At 44.2% G+C, this 24,550-nt stretch overlaps 1 protein-coding gene across 13 annotated transcripts in view; it reads right to left on the bottom strand.

Annotated features, from left to right (window-relative positions):
* DNM1 (dynamin 1) overlaps nucleotides 1-24,550 on the bottom strand; it is a 141,792-nt gene that overhangs the window by 98,964 nt on the left and 18,278 nt on the right. For all 13 annotated transcript variants that reach the window (XR_004425810.1, XR_004425809.1, XR_004425811.1 and 10 more), the window contains exons 2-6: nucleotides 8,242-8,315; nucleotides 5,931-6,080; nucleotides 4,787-4,990; nucleotides 3,533-3,631; nucleotides 1,745-1,905 (exon numbers count right to left, since the gene is read on the bottom strand). Coding sequence is in view for 10 of the 13 variants with exons in the window: in XM_033137365.1 (XP_032993256.1) it covers nucleotides 1,745-1,905; nucleotides 3,533-3,631; nucleotides 4,787-4,990; nucleotides 5,931-6,080; nucleotides 8,242-8,315 (688 nt within the window). In the remaining 3 variants the exon portion in view is untranslated. The remainder of the gene's footprint in view (nucleotides 1-1,744; nucleotides 1,906-3,532; nucleotides 3,632-4,786; nucleotides 4,991-5,930; nucleotides 6,081-8,241; nucleotides 8,316-24,550) is intronic.

Genomic DNA, 24,550 nt, shown 5'->3' with positions numbered 1-24,550 from the left:
GGTCAGCATACAACATTGTACAAGGCAGCCCATTATTTTTTTTTATGCTGCACACGTCTGTCAGTTGGCATCATCTCAAAACAGACTTTGTAAACCTGGTGCCCTGCAGATGTTTAGTACTATCGCTCCAACCATTTAGAGGGCATTTTTCATCTACTAAGGGACACAGGTGGCGCTGTAGGTTAAACCAGAGAGCCTAGGGCTTGCCGATCAGAAGGTCAGCGGTTCGAATCCCTACGACGGGGTGAGCTCCCATTGCTCATTCCCTGCTCCTGCCAACCTAGCAGTTCGAAAGCACGTCAAAGTGCAAGTAGATTAATAGGTAGGGCAGGAAGTTAAACGGCATTTCCGTGCGCTGCTCTGGTTCACCAGAAGCAGCTTAGTCATGCTGGCTACATGACCCAGAAAAACTGTCTGTGGACAAACGCCGGCTCCCTCGGCCTATAGAGCGAGATGAGCGCCGCAACCCCAGTCGTCTGCGACCGGACTTAACTGTCAGGGGTCCCTTTACCTTTACCTTTAAGGGTGTTTTAATCAAGTAACCTAATGGATTTATCCAGAAGAGGGTGACTAGGATTAATAAAGGATCATCTACTTTGCCTTTTGTTTTTCCGGTGTAACATTTTCAGCTCTCTGGACCGTTCCTCATAGTAGTAGAAACGCAATAGCAGTGTTTAAGTCTCTGAAGGTCTGCCAAGGAGACTTGTTCTCTGCTGCTTCAGAGGAAGGGACTAGAGCCAGTGGGTGGGAAACACAGGGAACCAAATTTCAGCCAAACATTAAGACAACCTTCCTAGTGGTATGATCTGTTCGGCTGTGAAGCAGACGGCCGTGGGAGCAATAGTGGGCGTCACAGTGGGGTGGTGGCACTTACCTGACCTCCTGACAGCTGGGTTTCTGCTGCTACTTTACCAGGGTGGGGCGTGGGGTGGGGAAGGTGGTGAGGAAGCCCATGCTAGTATGTTTGTGCCAATCTCCCCGCTGCCTTGCGCCTCCCAGTAAGCAGCAGCAACTCAGCTGTCAGGGGGTCAGCTAAATACTGCCACCCTACCACGCCATCTGTCCATGCATGAGAGGAAGCGGGGCCTTTTTTACGTGTGGGTATTTAAGCAGAGGCCAGCTGGTCATCAGGTCAATAGCTGAATTCTGGACTGTGCATCGTGCAAAGCAGGGAGCTGAGCTAGCTGCTTTCCTTTTTTTTTAAGCAAGACTGCGTGAACAGAGGGAGGAGACAGTGCAGGAAGAGTGGAAGAAATTTAAAATTGTATTTAAAGAAATATTGTAATATTGAGAATATTTGAAAATCTAGGGAAGAAGTTAGGGATTTCCGGATAAAAATTGGGGTAAAAAAGAAATAGAGGAGAAAATTGCGTTGCAAAATGAATAATTGAATAATTGGAAATTAAGAGGTAAGGAAGTTAAATATGAAGATCCTGCTTAAAATAGGAGAGAAATGGAATCCAGGAAGGGAAGATCGAAGGAGGTCCCATTGAGAAAATTTGATAAAAACTGTATATTGTTGTTGTTGTAATTGTTATTGTCATGGTTTGTTGTTGTTGTGTTTGTTTTTGTTATATATTATAAAATGAATAAAAAAATTTTAAAAAAAAATAACATAAAAAAGAGCTAGCTGCTTTCCAGCCCTCTGGTCCCTGAACAATCTCAATGTGCTCTGTATTATTCTTTTGGTGGTACCCCATGCAGAAGTCCCAGCCAAGTCAGCCCTGTGTGCATCAGCCTTTACCTGGTTCAGTACTTTCTGCAGATAGGGCGTGCCCATACGATCGGCCATGTGCCTGTACGCTGGGTGGGTGAGAAAGAACTTCCTCTCTGCAGCCAACGCAGCCTGAATATCCTTCTTTCCATCAATATCCTTCTGGCTTCTGTTGACCACACCAATGTAGCCTAGGAAAGAACAGATCAGAAAGTGCAGGTATCAAAGAGTGATAGACACAAATTACGTGACAAGGAACTGGATGTAACAAGGAACTGAATTGTGTTCAGTAGCAAGTTTGGGGGACCTGTGGCCCTCCAGATGTTGCTGGACTACAGCTTGGAAGAACATAAGAAGAGCCCGCTGGATCAGGCCAATTGCCCATCTAGTCTTTCTAAATTCTTTATGGAAAAAAATAAGGCAAACTTTTGGGTTGCAAACTGTCTGGCATCGCAGTTGTATGAGTGCTTGATTTATTTGACATGAGATTCTGCAATTTTTGCAACTAAGAAGTCACTATGTGAATCAGGGTTCTCTGCCTATATGGCAACTAAAACAAACTACAGGTCCCGCATCAATGCAGAGCCAGATATTCCATTGCAGCTGTCCTAAATTCAACCAGATATAGCCACGTTGTGCAAATCAAAGCAGTCCCATCTCTCTCATTAGAATCTAAGTTCCTGAGCTATGCTTTATTGTTCTTTTTCAAGTGACATTTTTGGTTTTGCAACTGTAGAAATGGTTTTAAATACCATCTCTATGTGGGTAACATATTGTGGATTTACAATGCCTGCTTTGAATTCATTCTCAAATGTTTTGTCTTACTTTATTTTATTTTTTTGGTTATTGCTTTTCATTTATGTAGTTTAGTGGAGAAAACAACATTTTGAATGATATAAACTTTATGTTTAACATGCCCAAATGCTTAAAAATACATTCCATCGTCAATACAGCTATCATTTGGTTTAGTACCTATGTAGGTGCTAGGTGAAAATATTGTCGCCCTTAGGCCACAGGCATGTATTCGAAGATCCATTTTTCAATGACTTTCAATGAGAAAAAATAAGTTTAGATCAAAATTTCTGCTATTTAGAATTTGAAAAATATTTTGTGCTGTTGCTATATGATAAAATACCAACCAAAAACATATAAAATAGAGGTAGGTAAAAAAAAGTCAAAAATGCACATCCATGCCTTTGACTTAAGGGCAATGATATTGTTCCATGACGAATTTCTCTCCAGAAAAGTGTTTCACGACTCAGAAAAGTTTGGGAACAGCTAGGCTATGTCACAAAAGTAAGACTACGTAGAAACCTGCTGAAGATCAAAGCAAATGGGTGGTTTCAGAAACGAAGAGATGGTATTTAAGGTATCCCAGCTCCAAATCGTTGAAAGGTCACCTCCAACAATCAATTAGAAATCCGAAGTCAATTGTTGAAGTTCAGGAGTAGCGTCAGCCAACATGGCGTCCTCTAGATGTTATTCAACTACAGCTCTCATCACCCCTGACCACTGGCCATGTTGACTGAGGTTAGCAGTAGTACGAAACAGCTGGAGGGCACTACATTGGCTACCCCTACTCTGGAGTGTGAAAAGTTTAACTCATTTTTAATACTCAATGTACTTTCACCCAGACCTGGTAGTTCATCTTGAGCCTGGGAAAACATTTCCTTTCTTCTTCTTTTGAAAGAGTAAAGCCAATGTTGGCAAGACACATAAATTGTCAGAATGCAATGAAGGACTAGGAGCTGAAGTAGGCCCTGATATTAGGAGGAGGAGAATGAAAGCGAAAAGAGAGGAAAACAGAAAAGTCCTTGCCTCTCCGTAGTGGAAGCAGCTTGTTCTCCAGGACATCACGAGCATCAGTTCCTTCATCCATCAGGTCCAACTTGGTGATAACTCCAATGGTACGCTGGCCTGTTAGATAATAAGCAAACAATGAGAGTTATGGGGCAGTACATTGACCTGTTTCATTCCAGTACATACCCTGGACCTTTCCCACATATGAAGACCAAGAGGGGACCTGAATTCATGGTCAGTGAGAAAAGACCGATATCCATATATATATATACGGAATGAGTTCTCAATGGGATACCTCATTGCTTGTGGGGAAGAGGGGAGTAGAATAAGCATATATCTGTTTCCAGAAGGGTAGTCATATTAGCCTGTTGAAGCAGAAACAATTAAAGAACTTGTGGCGATTAATGACCAGCACATTTATAATGGCATTGCTACAGAGATCTGGGAGCTTATCTGGAGTTAGATAAACAGGATGCAGATTGGGAGAGGGAGGTGAAGCTATAGGAGTTCTTGATGCTGTTGTTTGGGATCTCATACAGGATTAGGAATGGTGCCACCTGCTTTAGCATTCTGCTTGCTTCCAACATGATCTACTTCTTTATATTTGTAAATAAACTGGACTTAACTGCCAGGGTTCCTTTACCTTTACCTTTAAATAAACTGTTATTACAAATACAGGTAGGTAGCCGTGTTGGTCTGCCATAGTCAAAACAAAACAAAACAAAACAAAACAATCCTTTCAGTAGGACCTTAGAGACCAACTAAGTTTGTTCTTGGTATGAGCTTTCGTGTGCATGCACACTTCTAAGAAAAAGAAGAAGAAGAGTTTGGATGTGATATCCTGCTTTATCACTACCCGAAGGAGTCTCAAAGCGGCTAACATTCTCCTTTCCCTTCCTCCCCCACAACAAACACTCTGTGAGGTGAGTGGGGCTGAGAGACTTCAGAGAAGTGTGACTAGCCCAAGGTCACCCAGCAGCTGCATGTGGAGGAGTGGAGACGCGAACCCGGTTCCCCAGATAACAAGTCTACCGCTCTTAACCACTACACCACACTGGCTCTCTTACAAAAACATTCTAAGTCTCCAGCACTCACTCTCATTACAAGGAAAACACAAATGTAAAAATGGCACCCCGGGAACTTAGTGCTGCTTGGAGTGAACCTTTTTTGGTGATATTTGCAATAGCCAGTGGTCAAGGGAAGAAAAGGAGACCATTGGGGTAGGAAAGGGACAAACAATGAGAAAAATATAAACACAAGAGCTGAGTTTACCTTGAGGGTCGACTTCTTTAGCAATCTTGAGAGCATCAGAGTTGGCCAGGTCTGAATTTGCTGGGGACACTGCAAGGATGAGGCAGTTCTCTTTGGTGACAAACTGCATTAGCATTTCACGGATCTGGAACTCAATGTCAGCAGGCTGGTCTCCAACTGGAACCTTGGTCATCCCGGGAAGATCCACCAGGGTCAGACTCAGGACTAGATAAAGGAAGAGAAGGAGATGCCCAGGCTGGGTGATGTTACTTTGTCTCATAGGAACGTAAGAAGTGGGCAAAGTATTCTACAGCCTAGAGAAGAGGTAGTCAATGTGGTGTTCTCCAGATGGGACGACAACTGCCAGGGATGATGTGGATTCTAATCCAGAAACATCTGGAGGGCCACAGATTCCCCACTCACAGTCTAGAATGCTGTTTTGCAGTGTTCCAAACCAAATGTCCACCCATAGGAGCCAATTCCAAGGTCCCTTCAGCCCTCCCAATAAAATATTTGAGGGGGCCAGGCCCCCAAAAAATTGATGGGGATTGCTATTCAGTTGGGTTGCATGCACCCCATGTGGGGTTAATTATGTAGGGTGGGGCTTACCTGACCTCTCCAATAATTTATTCAAGGTGGTATCCATCTGTTCCTCTGCTTTACTTTCAAACACAGCCAACCAGATGTCTTTGGGAAGCAGGTTGATACAAGTCAGCCTTCCCTAACCTGCTGCCCTCCAGATGTTTTGCAGCTCCCATCAGCCACCCACAGCCAGCATGGCCTTAGTGGGTGGGTCTAATGAGAACTGTAGTCTAAGCATCTAGAGGGCCACCAGGCTGGGGAAGGTTAATTAAGTGTCTTTAATCAGCCCTATTCATATTATTATATGCCTTCATCATGGCATTACCTCACCCCAATCATCTTCTTTTACTATGTTGTGAACCACCCCTTGTTCTTCGGATGAAGGGAGATATACAAATTTAGTATTTCATCATCATCATCATCATCATCATCATCATCATCCAAACTGAAATGTTCTGGACATTTTACCCTGGAGGAGTTTCACATACAGGAGTTTTTCACATAATCCTAAACCTTGGTGGCATCATACAAGATGGAGTCCGAAGCTTCCACCGCCCACACTTGGCACAAAGAGGGGACTTACCATGGGGAGAATAGACTCGCAGATTGATTGGGACAGGAGAGATGCCCTTGTTTGAGCCGGTTATCCTGTCAGTCTCAGCCTCGATTTCCTGACGTATCTCATCAAAGTCAGTGAACTTCTTTCCTTTGCAGTGTAGGAACTCACCATATTCTAGGAAACGGGTGGGTGGGTGGGAGGAAAGGTCAGGTCTGCATTTCTGGTACAGAAAGTATTGGTTTAAAGTGCAGGGATCTTTCCTATTCTAATTAATTCAAGAAAGTTCTGGAAACTTCTCTGTGGTGCAAGCTGGAAGTTTCTCAGCTTCTATTCGGCCTGGAAACAAGCAGAAGCTTCCTAACTCTTGGGTTATTCCTTCAGAGAAGCTGAGCACAGCTGAGTTAAACTGGTTCTGCTCCCTTTCGCTCAAGATCATGCTGCTGACTGTAAGAACAGGCCAGAGGGAAGCTGGGTTTTACTTTCTGTCTCTCTTTCCTTCTGGTGTGGTGGTCTGTATATAACAGGCATAGGCAACCTTCGGCCCTCCAGATGTTTTGGACTACATTTCCCATCATCCATGACCACTGGTCCTGTTAGCTAGGGATCATGGGAGTTGTAGGCCAAAACATCTGGAGGGCTGAAGGTTGCCTATGCCTGGTACATAACAGGCTTAGTGCTAAGGTTTCAGTTTTATTGTAAGCTAAGTTTTTTTACTGCAGCTGGATTTTTGCTAAGAGACTGTGCCAAGCCTGAGTTGATGTATTTGAACTGTTATGCTCATTTACCTTCAGCAAAGTCTGCTGCATGAAGCTGATTGCCTCCGAGTTATTTTTGGGAAACCTGCATCGTGTTTGAGCTTTTGCTCTGCTTATTATATGTTGAGGTCAGCTCTGGAGATCAATATGGAGCAATACCATGACAGGAACAACAGTAGAAAATCGCAGGCACCTGGCTTGGGAAAATTGAGCAAATTGGATGGTTTGGGTTTCATCAACTCATGTAACTGTTGAGTTGGAAGGGACCCTGAGGATCATATACTTCAGTGGTCCTCAGCTGGTCCAGGACTGAGACCCACCTGTTACTCCAACCCTGCAACAGGGGACCCACTTTCACATATTCACTTTTGGTTTATGCTTAATAGCACTCGTAAGGCACATGATTAATCTTAAAATGGCAATTTGCTGAGCAACATACATAGCATTGCTACTAAATGAAATCCAGCAAGGAACTTGCCTCTTGACCCAACCCTGCCCCTGCTCCTTCTAAATCTCATTTCCTGCACCTAGGCTTCTATTATCACTTCCAGGGGCCCCAGCTGATGCTATGATGGCAACCACAGCAGAAGGCAACTCTATTCTAGCCCCCAGCATCACTCTTATTCTGGGAGAGCTCTGCAAAGCTATAGAAACAGACTAGAAAGTGAAAAGAGTGTCCCTACAGCTTAGAGAGCTCCCTCCCTACAGGGACAGCTATTGGAAAGGGGAGATTACAGGTAGCTAGAAATACCTTTCTTACTGAAAAAGGCTGTTGCCCTTCTCCTGCCACTTTGCGGCACTCATGGAAATTGATAAAACAAAGGGTCTTATCATAAAAATGTGTTGTAGCCCAGATACCGCATTCAGTGTTCCTTTGGTTTGGTCAACCTTAGCTGAAGTCCAACATGGCAGCAACAGTTTTGCTGTGACCCGTCTGGAATGGCCTTACAACTCACCTATGGGTCCCGACCCACTGGTTGAAGACACATGATCTAGTCCAACCCCCCCCCCCAAAACAATACATGAATTACAGCTAAAGCACCCCAACAAGTGGCCATCCAGCTTCTGTTTAACAACCTCCAAGGGACCCAGGTGGCGCTGTGGGTTAAACCAGAGAGCCTAGGGCTTGCTGATCAGAAGGTCGGCAGTTCGAATCCCCGCCACGGGGTGAGCTCCCGTTGCTCGGTCCCAGCTTCTGCCAACCTAGCAGTTTGAAAGCACGTCAAAGTGCAAGCAGATAAATAGGGACCGCTCCAGCGGGAAGGTAAACGGCGATTCCTTGCGCTGCTCTAGGTTGCCAGAAGCAGTTTTGTCATGCTAGCCACATGACCCGGAAGCTGTCTGCGGACAAACGCCGGCTCCCTCGGCCTATAGAGCAAGATGAGTGCCGCAACCCCGGAGTCGGACATGACTGGACACGACTGGACCTGATGGTCAGGGGTCTCTTTACCTTTTATGTGGAACTTTGGGAGACAACTTTGCATTTACACCACTCTGAGGTTTTCTACAAGTAGTATACAAACTTTACAAAATAAAAATAGAATACTGAAACAAAAGAGGAGAGAGAGGGGCTGGTGTACCTGTAGGGGAGTTGACCAGTTGCAGGACCAAGGGACGCCTGGTGACAATGCCAGATCCACGGGGCAAGAAGTCCCTGAAAAGCAAAAAGAGAAGAGTTATGATGAAGGGCAGCTTCCCAAAACCAGACTGCATCATTGGATCACTGCAGCCCAGTGGTGTAACATGGGGGGGGGCGCTACAGGGATGGTTGCGCTGGGCACAAAATTGTTAGCGGTACAAAATTTCAACTCCCGGTGCTGCCTCAATACAGCTGCACACTTCCGTCACTGGGCTCCATTAAAAACAGCTTCTCCATGCAAACCAGGAAGTGACCTCTCCAGACAACGGAGTGACTCTTCTTTTATTATCTCTGTGGCTAGGATCTCCTGGGTGATGCGGACGTCATTAGGCAGTTGAATGTGTATGCGTACTCCATCCGTTTCCCTCTGCCACACACACCCTCCACGTGGTCCCGGGCACAGGCAACCTACGTTATGCCACTGCTGCACTCTCTGGTTTCTGCATAACCAGACAAGTGTAATGTGCTTCCCCTTCTGCTTTTCTTTGGTATGATGCATGCTTTGTTCAAAGATCACAACATTACTGCATCAGCCTTAATGAAGGGAGGACAACTTTGGGGGGTTTGACTCGGATTTGCATAGAGAAATGCATGTCCAGCTGTTAAGTTTTATATGTAAAACTTAACAACTGATTTACTTGGGAAATCTTTTGCGTTTACTTGGGAAATCTTTTACGTTTCAGGTTAAGCTCACATCCACAGGGTTTGCTTCAATCTCAAGCGTTAAGATAACGTCTCCAGAGTTGCTGCTGCGATTGAGATGGAAGAGGCTCTCCTATTGTTAATAAAGGATATAAACTGAGACCCTACTGAGTCAAACCCATCTTTCTTTTGTTATTCCTCTTATGCACCTCCGGTGGTGAGTCAAGCGCTCTGGAAGTGCTCCATAAGTTCCACACGTATTGGGTCCAAAACTCTGTGGTGGTAAAGGGAGCCCCCCCCCCCAAGTGGAAACAACTATTTGCCTCACTGCTGTCATAAGAAAGAAGACCAACTCTTTATGCTTGACATTTTGATTTATATAATTTTCCATTGACAGCAGGGCTAACATGGGATCAGGTACAAGATGTTGCCCCATAATGGCAGATGACAGTGTAAAATACAGTAATACTTCAGTCCAGAGACACAACAGCAAAGGCACACAAATCCCTTAATTACCGGTACTGGTTTCGGTGTGATACAGTAGAGCCAGTGTGGTACAGTGGCTAGAGCTTTGGCCTGAGGCCTGCGAGACCAGGGTTCAAACCCCACTTGGCCTTGAAGCTCACTGGGTACGACCTTGGCCCAGTCATTGCCTTCTCTTACCCTAACCCGCCTCGCAGGGTTGTTGTAGAAATTAAATGAGATGCAGGAGAAGCATGTATGTGCCACCTTGAGCTCCTTGGAGAGAAGTGATAAAATGCAATCAATCAATCAATCAATCAATAGGATTATTATTTCTATCTATTAAATACTTAACAGGGGAGAAATCAGAAATTGCCACTGCAAACACACACTTATCTGGCAACAACTCCCACTAAACACAATGGGACTTACTTTTGAGAAGAAAATGCAGGAGATTTCAGCCTAAAGCTGTCACTGGGGCAATTCAGAGATTATTAATAACAAATACTCCACCCACATTCATCAGTCCATACCCATCATAAATAAATTAGGATGAAGCTGCAAGGAATAAGCTTTCAATGAACACTGTAGAGTATCTTTGCTAAATAGGACTTACTTAGCATAACCTAGGAGGGTCTGTGCAGGGAAGACATGGCCAGATAACATGGGATTGCAACAGTTAAATGTTCACAGGGAATCTCTGCTTTAATGCTTTAATTGTGGGGAAGCCATGGCTGCAGCTCTGAAGGCCCCCAGGGTGAGAGCAACCAAACTGCTGCTTAAGTTGGTTCCATGAATCAATGAGATCCTGTCAGCGGAGTTCCAGCACACTGCTGAAACCCACAGAGGGCAAACAATCCCTCTGCAACAAAATCAGTTGCAGCCAAGCGTTTGCTTCTCACTTGGATTCCTCCTCACTGCTCAGACAGAGGCTTGCACTTTCAAATCGAGAGCAGCAGGGAACACGGCGGCAAAAACAATGCGGCAAACGTGGCAAAATGTGCACCGGGAATTTTATGGGAAGGAAGTTCATCAAAGATTGCTGATTTAGCAGCCACAACCCACAAGTATCCTCTCCCCGAGTAATTCTAAAATGACTCTCTCTTCCGTAAAGCTCTGCAGTGCACACACCACAAAGAGAGTTGTGCTGCCCTCTCTCTGACACTGGAGTTGCATCAGCTATCTTTGGCTTCAGCTCTGGGTGTCCTGGGTTCCTCTCTTTGCAGAGCTCTGATCACACAGGGCGCTTCCATGTGTGGAAAACTTAACACAGCCTTCTCCAACCTGGTGCCCTCTGGATGCTTTGGACTACAATTCCCTTTGGCCCAAGCCAGCACTAAAGTTGTCCCATAGAGAAGGAGCTGGCCAGAAAGAGGCCACAACAAGACAGAAAATGTATTGAACGGCAGTGCAACAGGCCATTTTTACACTATTTTACACCTCCTAGTGGTGCAACAATAAAACAACTAGCACATTTGTAAAGCTAAGCAGGGTCCGGTGTGGTTTCCTATTGGATGAGCAACTGCATGCTGAGGTTCCTGAAGCTAAGAGCTCCCTTCCAACTCTACAACTATGATTCTATGAAATCGTGCAGATAAGTCTATCATGTGTTAAAAGGGGTAGATTTTCTGAGCACACGTTTCCCACTCTACTTGCACAAAAATGGGGCAAGCAATTAAACAGCACAAGGCGCACAGGTGTTTTTGCTATTGATGCTGGAGAGGGGAACCTGTGGCCCTTCTGCTGTTGCTGACTGACAAATGACATCTTTCTCCATGACCACGCTGACTGGGGCTGGTGAAAATTGGGAGTCTCCACTCCTGACGTTCATGGTGCTGTAGCAGAGGTTCAGTGTGTGTGTGTGTGTATAATGCATTTACACCTCAACTTTCTCCCAAATTTGGATACCAGGTGGGCCCTCAATCAATCTTTTGAGGAGGCAGGTATGCTGCACTTAAGTCAATAAAGGTAATTTCAGGTTTGCAAAAATGGAATCATTGGGTGCCAGCTATTTCACTAATCATGCATTTTAAAGGCCCATTTCAAAGTAATGCTTCATGCAGCAAGAACGTTCCAAACGCTATGGGAATAAATGCAGCATTTTTATGTGCCAGCCATAAAACATAACAAGCCATGAACTTCAGATCTTTTTTTCCGTAATTTTTCCCAAGCTGCCATCATTATATTATACCCAAAGTCTTTAGATGACAGAACCATTACAGATTTGATCTCTTCATCCTTCACTTCCCAATCTAACAGGAGTTTATACATTCTAGAAAGTAATTTTGGCTTATTTTGTAGTAAGTTTTTCTCCAAATTCGAACTTATATTTATCATAGGGCTCCTATTTGTCCATCTCAGCATCATCTGAGATAAAGGGACCACAGCTTTTTTTTTTCATGTAATATGACAACTCTTGACACAACTGGGAGACAATGGTACTCTTCTGTGTATGGGCCTAAAGCACACATTGTACTGCCCTGGCAATGCTGCATTGATTGACTGTGAATACACTCGTTATTTTGAACCACAATTGTGCAAATGGTGCTTGAAATAAAACCAGACAAAAACTGCTCACACGCGCTAGTTCGGACGTATGACAATGGAAGATACAGAAAGTGCAGCAATCCAGAATTTAAGCTCTCCGGAGAGAAGTTGTGAGTGGGCTCAATGATGACATAAAACTGTGAAAGATGTCAAGACACAGCACGTGGGATAGAGGAGCTTGTGGGGAAATCCTGATAATGTCAGCTTAAAAAAAAAAAAAAACCAACTAAGCAAGGCATGTAGCAGGGCAGAGAGAAAGAATGCTGGAAATGCATCCATTTTTGTTTCAAATAAAATACTTGGAATGGGAAATGACAGAAGTGCTTAGTATCTCAGGAGTGCATGCTCACCATGTGTCTGCAGAAGTTTCCCAGCAGCAGCAGCAGCAGCAGCAGCAGTTAAGCAGGGATGAGGAACTCCAAATTCTGTTGGACTTGAGGTCCCATCATCCCTGGCTATTAGCGATGCTGGCTGGGGCAGGGTGGAGTCCAGCAACATCCCTGAGTCAAAGAGCTTTAGGTAGTAGGTGGGACTAGCCCTACTATTAGGCAGAGGGAGGCAATTGCCTCTCCTCCAAAGTCTCCTGGCCATAACCTTCTGTTGGAGGGCAGCCCCATAGTTACCCTACTGACTTCATTGCTAGACTTGAAGGAAGAATCAACTGCCGGACCAAATGACTTTTGTGTATGGAATCTGTCAGTCTGTCAAATTTACTTGTTAGAAAGCACTGGTCATCACAAAAATACAAACGGTAAGTTACTACATTTCAGCATAGGTGGACCCCAGTCCAAGGGGGAACCCCTGCACCCAGAATGTACAATAAAATGTTGTCTGACCCGATAAGCTCCTAAAATGGACATGGAGGATTGTAGCCTATGTTAGTCCTTACTCAGAGTAGACCCACTGAAATTGATGGACATGATTGAGGCCACTGAAATCAGCGGGTCTGCTCCAAGTACCGGTATATTTTCGTCAAATGCAACCCAAAAACTTTAAATACAGTGTCTTAATCCCAATCTATCCACAGATAACAGATTTTCTCTCTATTGTTCAAAAAGGGAAGTCTCAGGACAATTCCTTCAAGAAACCTTTCCCCAGAGAGAATTATGCCAGAAGCAAGACAGAAATTGCATAATGAATGATCCCTGGAGGCAGATTCACAAATGAGGTTTTACATGTATTATGGCATCTCTCCTATCCAAAGATGCTTTGGGCTTGAAATCTCAGAGTTGTAAATGCCTTCCTCAGCACACCAACCAATAATTAAAAAAAAAGTGATCTAGGAGTCTATATAATCACATTTCACAGAATAATAAAATGGTGATAATTGCATAGCTTGGAGATGACATATTGCGAACAAAAGGTCCGCACAAAGGAGCTAAGAGATGTGACAGAAAAGTGTGTTTTCTGAGCAGGTTGAGTCACCAAGTGCTTTTTCCCCCTGCCAGCAAACAATTAACTAACTAACAACAGTGCCTGGATGGGCCAGAGTTCCAAGGGAGGCAGTTGGAGTGGAGGGAGGAGTGTGTGAGGAGGCAGAGCGGAGGAGAGCTGAGAGCTCTCAGGAGATGCTCTCAGGTTCTGAATCGCAGAAAAGACAGAGTCCCACACAGTGCCTACAGGAAAAAGGGTCCTCTGAGGGAATACTCTGACAGGAAAGGGCAGTAGTGATTCCGAGGCCAGGGAGGATTTGGGGGTGTGAAAGGGAAACAGTCCAGTTAAAATCCTAAGTTCCTGAAGTGTGTGTGGAGAAGTCTGGTCTACGGAAGATGTGTAAAAGAAAGTAACCTTAAGCCTGAACAGCATACAGCTTATAACTTGAAACAGTATACAGTCATACCTCTGGTTGCCCCGTTCACAACATGAGCAGCACGCAACTTGAAGTGCCACATCTGCGCATGTGATTCGGCACTTCTGCACATGTGCGAACCACCGAACCTGGAAGTAACCTGTTTTGGTACTTCCAGGTTCGGCGCATTCGTAACCCATGATGAACGCAACACACAGCATTCATATCTAATATAATAATAAATAAATAAATAAATAAATAAATCTAGAGGTATGACTGTACCTTTTAATAAAAAAGTCACAGCACTGTGTCTTACATTTCTGTGGAAGAAGAAGAACCCAAACTCCTTGTTTACATCTATTATAATAAAAAAAAACCCACTGTCGCTCGTGATTCATTCTCCATTGGGGGAATTCACCTGAGGGAAGGGAAACTGAGGGCTGGTGCAGCAGCGCCGGGAAGAGAGAGCACTGCTGCACCGTTGCAACAGACACCCCTATCTTACACTCTGTAAGGTGCTACCTGAACCCACTCTAAATCCAGTCTGTGAATAAAGTTTTGAATTAAAACGAATAGTCTTGTCAACATTTGTATTGAGCAATTTAAGCCACGGTCTCTCTGTGTTTATCAAATTCTGATCTATTCCTGGCTTTACAAAATACAGCTTGTTCATCCACTGTAATATTCTAGTTGTCTGCCCAGGTCTCCAATTTTAGCAACAAGGAAGTAGCGGGTATAAATTTTAGATACCATACCCAACAAACGTATAGGGATATATTTCGTATGATTGCTCTTAGAACCCCTTCTTATGAATGGGTGTAATAATACTAGATTCCCAGAGAGATGGGATCTTGCAATAGTCATTGAGTAAAAAGCTTCTCAAGCAGTGGAATACTTGCACCAGTCAATATTTTATTTATACCTTTTGTGGGGGCATTGCACAGTCACTGTATATTATTAGCAAGACTTAAAATATATTTATTCTTTATCAAATATCCACAGACCTTACTCTCTGATACATTTTGGAATAACTTTTTAATTCTCCAGATATGCTAGTTTTCTGGATAATTTGACTATGCCCAAGTACTGCCATGTCTTTTGTAAGGACAGAGTCAACTGTCTCCCTCCTGCAATATTGTAAGGGTGTTATCAAGGTGTCCCAAATGAAGATTGCTTGTGTCCCTGGAGAGACGAAGTAGCTGATACTTTGGGTATTTATTAATGTAATCTTCATGGTGAGGAAAGTAGTAGGCTATTTAGCCCTGCCCCCCCCCTCCTTATGAGAAAACACCCTGGAAGGACTATGGGATGGTATTTGAAATATACAAGTTAATGACAGTTAGTGGCCAAGTTTCTTTTCTCAACTCAAAGATGTACATAAGATAATACTCTCATTTTAACTGCCGGTTGTATCATCTCTTTTTATCCTTGTTTCCTATTTCATTTTCTGTAAGTAAATGTTTCAATGATTACTTTTTCTTTCTTTCTGTTGGCTCTTGTTTTAAAGGGACTGTACAATAAATTATTGATTGATAGGTCAAGATTCTCTTTCCACTGTCTGATTGACACTTGTGCTTTGATAGATATTTGGTCTCCCTCGAGTCCCTCATTCCATTCCATTCCATTCCATTCCATGCAATGGACCAAACACCTAGCTGAGTTTTTCTCCTTCTCTGGACAACCCAACTCTGTCCAGAACTGGAAGGGGAAATCCTTTGTTCCCCCTTTGTGAATATGTTATTATCATTTCTACATTCTATAATTAGGGCTGCAGAACTGTATGTGGAGCAGTGGGGGCGCTATTTTGTCCTTTGTGTCAGGCAGCATAATGCATTGGGCCAACCCAGGTAGCAGGGCCTGGCTTGAAAAGTCATTGGGCTGAGGGCTGCCAATCAGAGCAGACAACACTGAGTTAGGATGGGCATATGGCCTGCCTGAATATAAGGTATCTTCATAGCAGTGTTGGCCTCATGTATCATTACAAAACCAGATTTGTAAAAGGAGAATGATGACATATTTGTATTGCCACCTAACATCCTACTCCCAAAATATTGTTACTGACCACTCCAATCTCTGCTGAGCGATGCATGAGATTCCAAGTGGTCTTCACACTCAACCAGGTTCTGGGTATCTTTGGAGGAAATGAAGCTCAGTGGAGTCTGCAATGTCTTTGAAGTATGATTTATTTACACCAGAAGCTTTCAATGGAAATAGGTTCCACAGCATTCACATCTCAGAAGCAGCCTGCCTTTCACAGCAGCCCAGCATTGGATTCCCAGACATCTCTGTGCCTCTTGCATGTGCCATGCAAATCCCCAAAGCAGAACTTAGCCCAAAGTTTGCAGATGAGCTGCAGCAGCTTTGGAAGGGCAGCGATGACAAAAACAGTGCTGCATCCGTCACCCATATTGCAGAGACAGCATCACTGCATGGCAGAGCAGCACTTAAATAGAAACGTAATTCAGTTTGGAAAGCTACAGAGGGGCTGCCACTTTGCAGGGATTTCTGACTCAACACTCAAAACAAAATCGAAAATTCTTTCTAGTAGCACCTTAGAGACCAACTGAGTTTGTTCCTGGTATGAGCTTTCGTGTGCATGCACACTTCTTCAGATACACTGAAGAAGTGTGCATGCACACGAAAGCTCATACCGTGTATCTGAAGAAGTGTGCATGCACACGAAAGCTCATACCAGGAACAAACTCAGTTGGTCTCTAAGGTGCTACTAGAAAGAATTTTCGATTTTGTTTTGACTATGGCAGACCAACACGGCTACCCACCTGTGACTCAACACTGCCCCTGTTCAATGTGGAAGACTTACGCTTCTGATGAGTCACAGTTCTAAGCACCGGTCATGAACCTGTGCCAGTTCCAAGGTTTTTTGGAGAGTGGGGCATGTGTTGGCCCTCTACCTGAATGCACCCAATTCACCCTCCTTCACCCCTCCAGATGTTGCAGAACCACAACTCTAATCACACCTGGCCATTGGCCATGCTAGATGGGGCTGCTGAGAGTCGTAGCTCAGCAACACTTCGAGGGCCAAAGGTTCCCGAAATCTGAAGCAGTGGATGCCTTAAACGAGAGGATTGTCCTCCGACAAGAGCTCTTGAGAGAGGACTCTTCTCACTAAGCTGGACACTTGGCCACCCTAGTACCACCACAACTGATCCTTGGACATCAGCTAATAGATACCATGCGACATCCTATGCTCTTTTAATATGTGGGGGGCTTATTGGGTTGTTGTTGTTAATAACAACAACTACAACAACTACAGCTTATTATTTGCACCCCGCCCATCTGGCTGGGTCCCCCCGGCCACTCTGGGTGGCTTCCAACAAATATTAAAATACAATACAAAGTCACAGATTAAAAACTTCCCTAAACAGGGCTGCCTTCAGGTATTTTCTAAATGTCAGGTAGTTGTTTATCTCTCTGACCCCTGATGGGAGGGCGTTCCACAGGGCGGGCGCCACTACCGAGAAGGTCCTCGGCACTGGATCTCAGTGTCCAGGCTGAATGGTGAGGATGGAGACGCTCCTTCAGGTATACAGGGCCGAGGCCGTTTAGGGCTTTAAAGGTCAGCACCAACACTTTGAATTGTGCTCGGAAACGTACTGGGAACCAATGTAGATCTCTCAGGACCGGTGTTATGTGGTCCCGGCGGCCGCTCCCAGTCACCAGTCTAGCTGCCGCATTCTGGATTAATGGCAGTTTCCGAGTCACCTTCAAAGGTAGCCCCATGTAGAGCGTATTGCAGGAGTCCAAGCGGGAGATAACTATTTTGATTACTGGTATATATTTTGTGGTTTTGTGTTCTGGTTTTGTTCTGTGAGACACCCTGAGACATCCAGGTATATGGTGGAATATAAATTCAATCAATCAATCAATCAATCAACATATTCCCTAATCTGTGTATCTGCAGAAAGATTATGATGGATTGACAGCATGCATGGCAGTATCTACAGCTTCCGCTAACATGGAGATTATGAGAGGAACTCTGTAATAATCTTAAAGTGAAATTAATGAGACATGAGCATGCTCAGACACGACTAATCGACTGAACAACAACAACAACATAGTTGTTCAAAAACAGCCTTCACCAACCTGGTGCCCTCCAGATGTTTTGGCCTACAACTTCCACCAAGCTGTTGGAAATGATAATCTAAAACTTCTCAGCAGCACCAGGCTGGCAAAGTCTGATCTGAAGGATTACTAGATGTGACTATGAAGAACATGATACCAGGATATTTTTGGTGCATGGTTTCATGTTGCACCTCAACAGAAATCCCAATAGTTTGATCATTTTCTTTGGCAACCAACTCATGCTGCAGTAATTATTAACAGTAGCAGAGACAGATCACAGTTCAGTGATAAAACACATGATGCAGAAGGTCCAAAGTACAATCTCTGGCATCTCCAGTTTAAAGGATCAGGTGGCAAGAGTGCAAGAATTTCCATTTTCAATAAAATAATTTTTATTTCACAACAATATAAATGTACATATATGAATAATCATCCATTGCAAAATTACTCACTTACAGTCCAAACATCTTAATCATATATATCCATTTACAATTCTTACAATAAATTATCCATAATCAATTCTCTCTTCTTACAACTAAATAATTTAAATGACTCAAGCTAGCTCACAATAAATACTCCAATTGTTTCTTAACTATTTACTAATTTTGTCTAATTAGCTATTCCTACGGCAGGAACATTAGTATTATTTTTGATATTTTTTAAAAAATTATCCAAACATGCATTTTAACATCCTCCCCTCCTTTTTCCCTGTTCTTCATCCAATGAGTTAACAGATTTAATTGAAGCTCAGCAGTTCATTTCTCAATCCATCACTTTTGGCACTTCCAGTTGGAGGAATTTTCCATGCCTACATGCCCTGGTAGCCAGCCTTGATGGTGGCCAACAAGGCAAGGAATGCAAAATGCAAACCATGCTTCAAGGCAAAGTGGATGGGCGGTGGCCCAGCTCTTCCAAAACCTTTCTCTCTCCTGCAGGAGGACATCCTACTCATATTCATCAGCATCTGCAAAACACTGTTATAACGCCCACGAGAGAAGTATAAGGAAGCTTTTATCCCACATTCTTCAGATGGCAAAACAAAACAAAGCCCACCCAGAATTCCTTTACATTTATCACCATCATTATTATTGTTGTTGTTTTTTATTAAATTTGTATACCACCCTGTATACAGGGTAAAATTCACAGGGTAAATCACAATTAAATAAACACAAAATATATAATAAAAAAACAACAACAAGAATGACCCAATAACACCACTCCCCCTGCCCATGGGGATGAAAAACCTTTGAGGCAAAACCTCAAAGTCCTCAAATTCGGTTTTTTAAGTCCTTTCTTTTTTTATACATGCAAGTCTCTCTCTCTCTCTCTCTCTCTCTCTCTCTCTCTCTCTCTCTCTCGTGTGTTTTCTAGTGACTAACCAACTTAGCATCTGGCCATATGTTTCCAAGCTGAGAAAGCACACAGGCCAAGTTTCAGTTTGAAATATTTCTCCCACCCAGCCTCTTAGGACTGCTTCATGCATTGCACAAATGGTGGTGATTGGCTTCCCATTGCAGTATTATGACCACGTGAGTTAAAAACAAGGCAGAAATCACAGTGATCGTATAAAAACAACGCCCCCACCGAAAAATTATGACAAACTTTGCATTTGTATTCCAGCCCAGCCTTCAATATTTTGCTGCCCTGCCCTCATCCCACACTGGGTGCAAGCTGCCATTACTAGATGAAGAACGTGACATCGGGATACTTTTTGGCGCATGTTCTACTTCAACAGCAATCCCTAGTTTGCAAGTTTTCTTTGCAAGCTAACAGTAGTAGAGGGACCACAGTTCAGTGGTAAAGCACATGCTTTGCATGCAGAAGGTCCCAGGTTCAATTCTTGGCATCTGCAGTTAAAAGGAACAGATAGCAAGCAATGGGAAGCAATGGAGAGCTAGATGGGGAAATGATATGATCCGCTTTAAGGCATCTTCCAGGGTGTTGAAGGGCCAAACTAGCCTGCTTTTCATGCAGAAAGTCCCTGGTTCAGTCTCCAGCATCTCCAGGTAGGGGAAATACCCGATATGAAACCCTGGAGAGCTGCTGTGAGCCAGTGTAGAAAGCACTGTGCTAGGTGGACCAAACAGGAGGTACTGACTTTTGTGGAGGTAGTAAGATGGGTATACATTTTGCAATGTTTACCAATGTCACAGGAGAACGTTGGTCAGTAACCAAACAGTTCAAGGTTGAAAACTCTTTATTAGCAAAATCACAATTTCCAGTTGGCTGAGCATCAGCATTCCCAGTGGTCTTACTCCATGAAAATCAGTTGCCAAGACTGAAGGCATAGCTGTCAACCCTCCCTGCTGTTTCCCAATGCTATAATAAGGGAATTTCCCGCAAAAAAAGGGGAAGGTTGACAACTATGACTGAAGGTCCCTGCCTCCCACAGCTGCCTAAGTCCCCTCCTCTCCACGGATTTTCCTAAGCAATTTGAGACTGCGCCTGTGAGAAGCCCACTTCTACTCTGCCCTCTTCATGCCTCTCCTGGTTCTGGGAGACCAGAGTGGAGGAGAGCTTGTCGCAACTGGAGGGGGAGACACTTGTGCCTCTTCACCGGCCAGACTCATCCTTGCCTCTTGCCCTCTCTCCTCCCACCTTCAGCTTCTGTCTCTGATTCTGGACTGCTCTCTGTTACACACTCCTTTCTCACTAAACCCTGTTACCTCTTCTGCTTCCGACACCTCCTCTTTCCCCGTCTTCTCCCTCTGACCACTCATCATTGTCCCACCACCAGTCCCTGGGCTAAGAATCTGAGCCTTCTTTCCCTGGGGGTTCCCCGTGTGGTTCCTCCCACCATTCCTCTACGTCCAACCAGTCCCTGACATCTTGATACAATAATAGTACTGTTAAGTCGCGGGTGCAGTGTCTATACGATTTCAGCTCTTCATGTAATCAGCTCTGGGTAGGGATTCAGCATGCTAGCAAGGATATGCTAGGAGTCAAGTCTAACAAAAACAATCTCCTTTATTGCAGTAGGAACTGGACTGACTGGAGGGAAAGGGCGAGCTCCTTTTATACTCTCAGGAACAGGAGCTGGGGAAAGGATACCTTTAGATTTTGGCGGGACCCAATCAGAGTAAGGATCCAAATTGTGCCAACAAGTTAACCAACAGCAACTGCCACCGCACCCGTTTGAATCACCCTGGAGCAGGAAAGGCAGTTACAGAACTAGCAGTGAAACTCATGTATGCATATTAAACCAATACATAACAAGTACATTAGTGGTAAATTTATCCTGGACTGCCCACACATTATTCCACTTCATTACTTATTGCCTTCCCCAGTGTCACCACATTACTAACATCTCGAGGGGCACCGCAGCATAACAAAAGTGGGACAAAACAACAACAGCCCCCAAACATTTGTAGTACAAAAGGTTACAGTATTTCAGCCAGAAGCTGCAGGTGATGCAGTATTTGGAAATGAAGCAGTGTGTCTGCCGCGTAGCTTTTGCAGGCACAAGTCGGTCTTGGAAGTGGGGGGGGGGGGGCTAAAAGTGGGAGGGCCTGATGCCATCATAAGCACAAATCAATCAGCATGAACATACAGTACAACATAAAGGATGTTTAGGGAGCCTCCAATGTTCCAATATGGGTCACATGAAATGTATACATGGAACTCATCCAGGGAAAGGGCCACAGCCCAACAAGTGAGCAAATGCTTTGCATGTTTTTTAAAAAAATGGTCCCAGATTTATTCCCTAGCAGAGTTGGAGAAGACACTCATCTGAAGCACAATATGCTGGCTGGGAAGAATGAGAGATTTAGTCAACAACATCTGGAGGGTGCCAGGTTAGCAAAGGCTGGTTGAGACAATACTGAGCAAGACTTGTCTCAGGATAAGGTAGTTTTCTACTTCTCCATGCTCACTCCCCCCCCCCCCCGAGAGAGAGAGGTGCTTCTATTAAAAGTAAAAACACAATCAGCTTAACTAAATAGGCAGAGATTACCAAAGAGATCACAGTAGCCAGAGAGAGAGAGAGAGAGAGAGAGAGAGAGAGAGAGAGAGAGAGAGAGAGAGGCATATTCATCAGAATTTGACCTCACTTCCACTATGGAACACTGGAAGCATTTGATCAGGGAAATGTTTACTCTTTTCTGGGTGATAGGAAGTTCAGCCTGAGATCAGGTATGAAGATTTAAGTGTTGTTGGTTTTTTTTTTTTATGGCTGCAGCAGTAAATCTGCAGTAGCAAATGTAGAGGGCTGCTGTTGTTTTTTAAACCACCCAGCTCTCTTGTGCATTAATGACATGTACACAAATAGCATCAGATCAGCTTAAAGTTGCTTTTAGTGTGGAAAAAAGCTCTCTGGGTGACTTTTGCAGAGAAAACAGTGGAGACTTAAAAGAATTGTGAAGTGATGAAGAACATGAGCTATAGGCAGGCAGGCATTCCAATCTTAAATCATAAGAACCTGAGAGGAACCTTGAGGCTCCATCGGGCCAATGTCCCAGTCCAGCATCCTGTTCTCTGATGGCCAACCAAATGACTGTGGGAAACCCACAAGCAGGACCCAAGGACAAGAGACCTTTCCCCTCCTGGCATTCGGAAGCAGTGCTGCCTCTTGACCTACAGTGTAGGCATCCTGGCTACTAGTCTTCAGTAGCCCTCTCCTCCTCCATGAATTTGTCCAGTCCTCTTTTAAAGCCACCCGAGTTGGTGTCCATCACTGCCTCTTGTGGGAGGGAGTTCCACAGTTTAACTATGCGCTGAGTGAACAAGTCATTCCATTTACCTGTCCTGTATCTTCCAACCTTCAGCTTCATTGGAGGTCCACAGATTCTAGAGTTACAAGAAAAGTTCCTCCACCCAGGCATATTTTATAAACTTCTATCATGTCTCCGTCTTACTCGCCTTTTTTCCTAAACTAAAAAGTCTCAAATGCTGCAACCTTTCCTCTTGGGGGATCGGTCCATCCCCTTGACCATTTTGATTGCCCTTTTCTGAACCTTTCCCAACTTTACAATGTTCTTTCTGAAACGAAGTGAGCCATCTTTGTCAGTGTCTGGACACTGGGGCTGGAAATGTCCCCAGTCTGAAATCATGGAGAAGCCCTTACGGAGTTTGCACAAACACACATACCCCACACAAACACCACAGGGGTGGCAGTGGGGCATTTCACCCCAGGTGTCAAAATGCCTCAGGCAGCCCCTGACATAACGGGCGGCCCAAAGAGCACCAGTTTCAAGCGCAGCACAAAGGCTTCTGAGGCGTTTGGCGTAACCTAGCCCCCTTTTTGACATGGGTTTAGCCACTTCTCAATGTATCATATCCAAACTTGACATGGGAGTTCCATTGGGGCATCTGGTTGGCCATTGTCAAAACAGGATGATTTGCTGGCTGGCAAGGATTCTGACTTGATCCAAGAGGGCTGCTCTTACATTCTTAAATAAACCTCTCAGGGCAAGTGATTCCACAACTTAGATACGGTCACAGAAACAGACCATTCCCTAGTCATCTTCAACGAATGTCTCCAATAGAAATGCGATAAAGGAAAATAGGAAGTTGCCTTATACTGAATCCGACCATTGGTTCATTGAGCGCAGTTGACATCGACAGCAACTCTCCGGGATTTCAGATATCCCCAGCCCCGTCTGAAAATGTCAGGGATTGAATCTGGGACCTTCTGCATGCAAAGCAGATACTCTTCCACTGAGTTATAGTCAAAACCACCACTTTAAAGTCAGCTTGGAAAGGAAGTGAGAGTCAATGCATTTAGTGAAGCACAAGATGAAATAATGAATTATTAAATAATTCTAGGCTGCCTTTTTGAACCAGAGGTCTCTCCATCATATCTCAGGGTTCAGGCTGTGATAGAAGCAGCCCCTAAGGCTTCAAAGGTTATCGTCAACACTTTGAACGGTGTCCGGAAAGAAACTGGTGGCCATTGCAGTCCTTGCCCCAGTAAATCCTTCAACCTATTTGAAGTCAGAACTTTGGACCGGCTGTTTCATCTTTCCTTACTTCTGAAGTTATCACGGCTGCCACACTTTATGTGTGGCTTCAAAAGAGATGGGGCAGGATTTCAAACCTGTGCTCAGTGCTGTGCATCAGGACTGCAGAAGATAAATATTATTCTCCCTTTAAGGTGAAAAATTGTCAGATTTATTTTCTGCTGGTGCCCCTGCAGCAGCTGCGATGTTTGCAAAGTGCTGTGTCCTCTTTTCAAGGCCCAGAGCTCTGACGAAGCTGGAGGTACAAGATCTCAGAGCGGCTGTTTCCAAGGGTAACTAACAACGTCTTTGACACCAAAGGATGATCTTAATTGCATCTGAAACTGCAGAGGCTCAATGTCCCTGGCAGGCTTGCACTATTCCTCTATCTCCTTCCAAGCAGATGGAGCCTGTGTACTGAATTAAATCCTTAAGGCCTGATCCTATGCGGTCTCACTCACAAGAGAGGGGCCCCAGTGGTATACCTAGGTGACTTTACAGGTGAAACTTGAAAAATTAGAATATGGTGGAAAAGTCCATTTATGTAAGCAATGGTTTTCATTAGCTACTGGAGTTTAATATATGAGATCGACTCATGCCATGCAAGGCGAGATATGTCAAGCCTTTGCTTGTTATAATTGTGAGGATTATGGCGCACAGCTGATGAAAACCCCGAAATTGAGTTTGTTAATTTGGGGTTCTCATCAGCTGTACGCCAAAATCATCATAATTATAACAAATAAAGGCTTGACATATCTCGCTTTGCATGACACGAGTCTATCTCATCTATT

This window comes from Lacerta agilis, chromosome Z (assembly GCF_009819535.1).
Source record: "Lacerta agilis isolate rLacAgi1 chromosome Z, rLacAgi1.pri, whole genome shotgun sequence".
NCBI classification, from domain to species: Eukaryota; Metazoa; Chordata; class Lepidosauria; order Squamata; family Lacertidae; genus Lacerta; species Lacerta agilis.
This window is presented reverse-complemented; position numbering and strand designations above follow the sequence as displayed.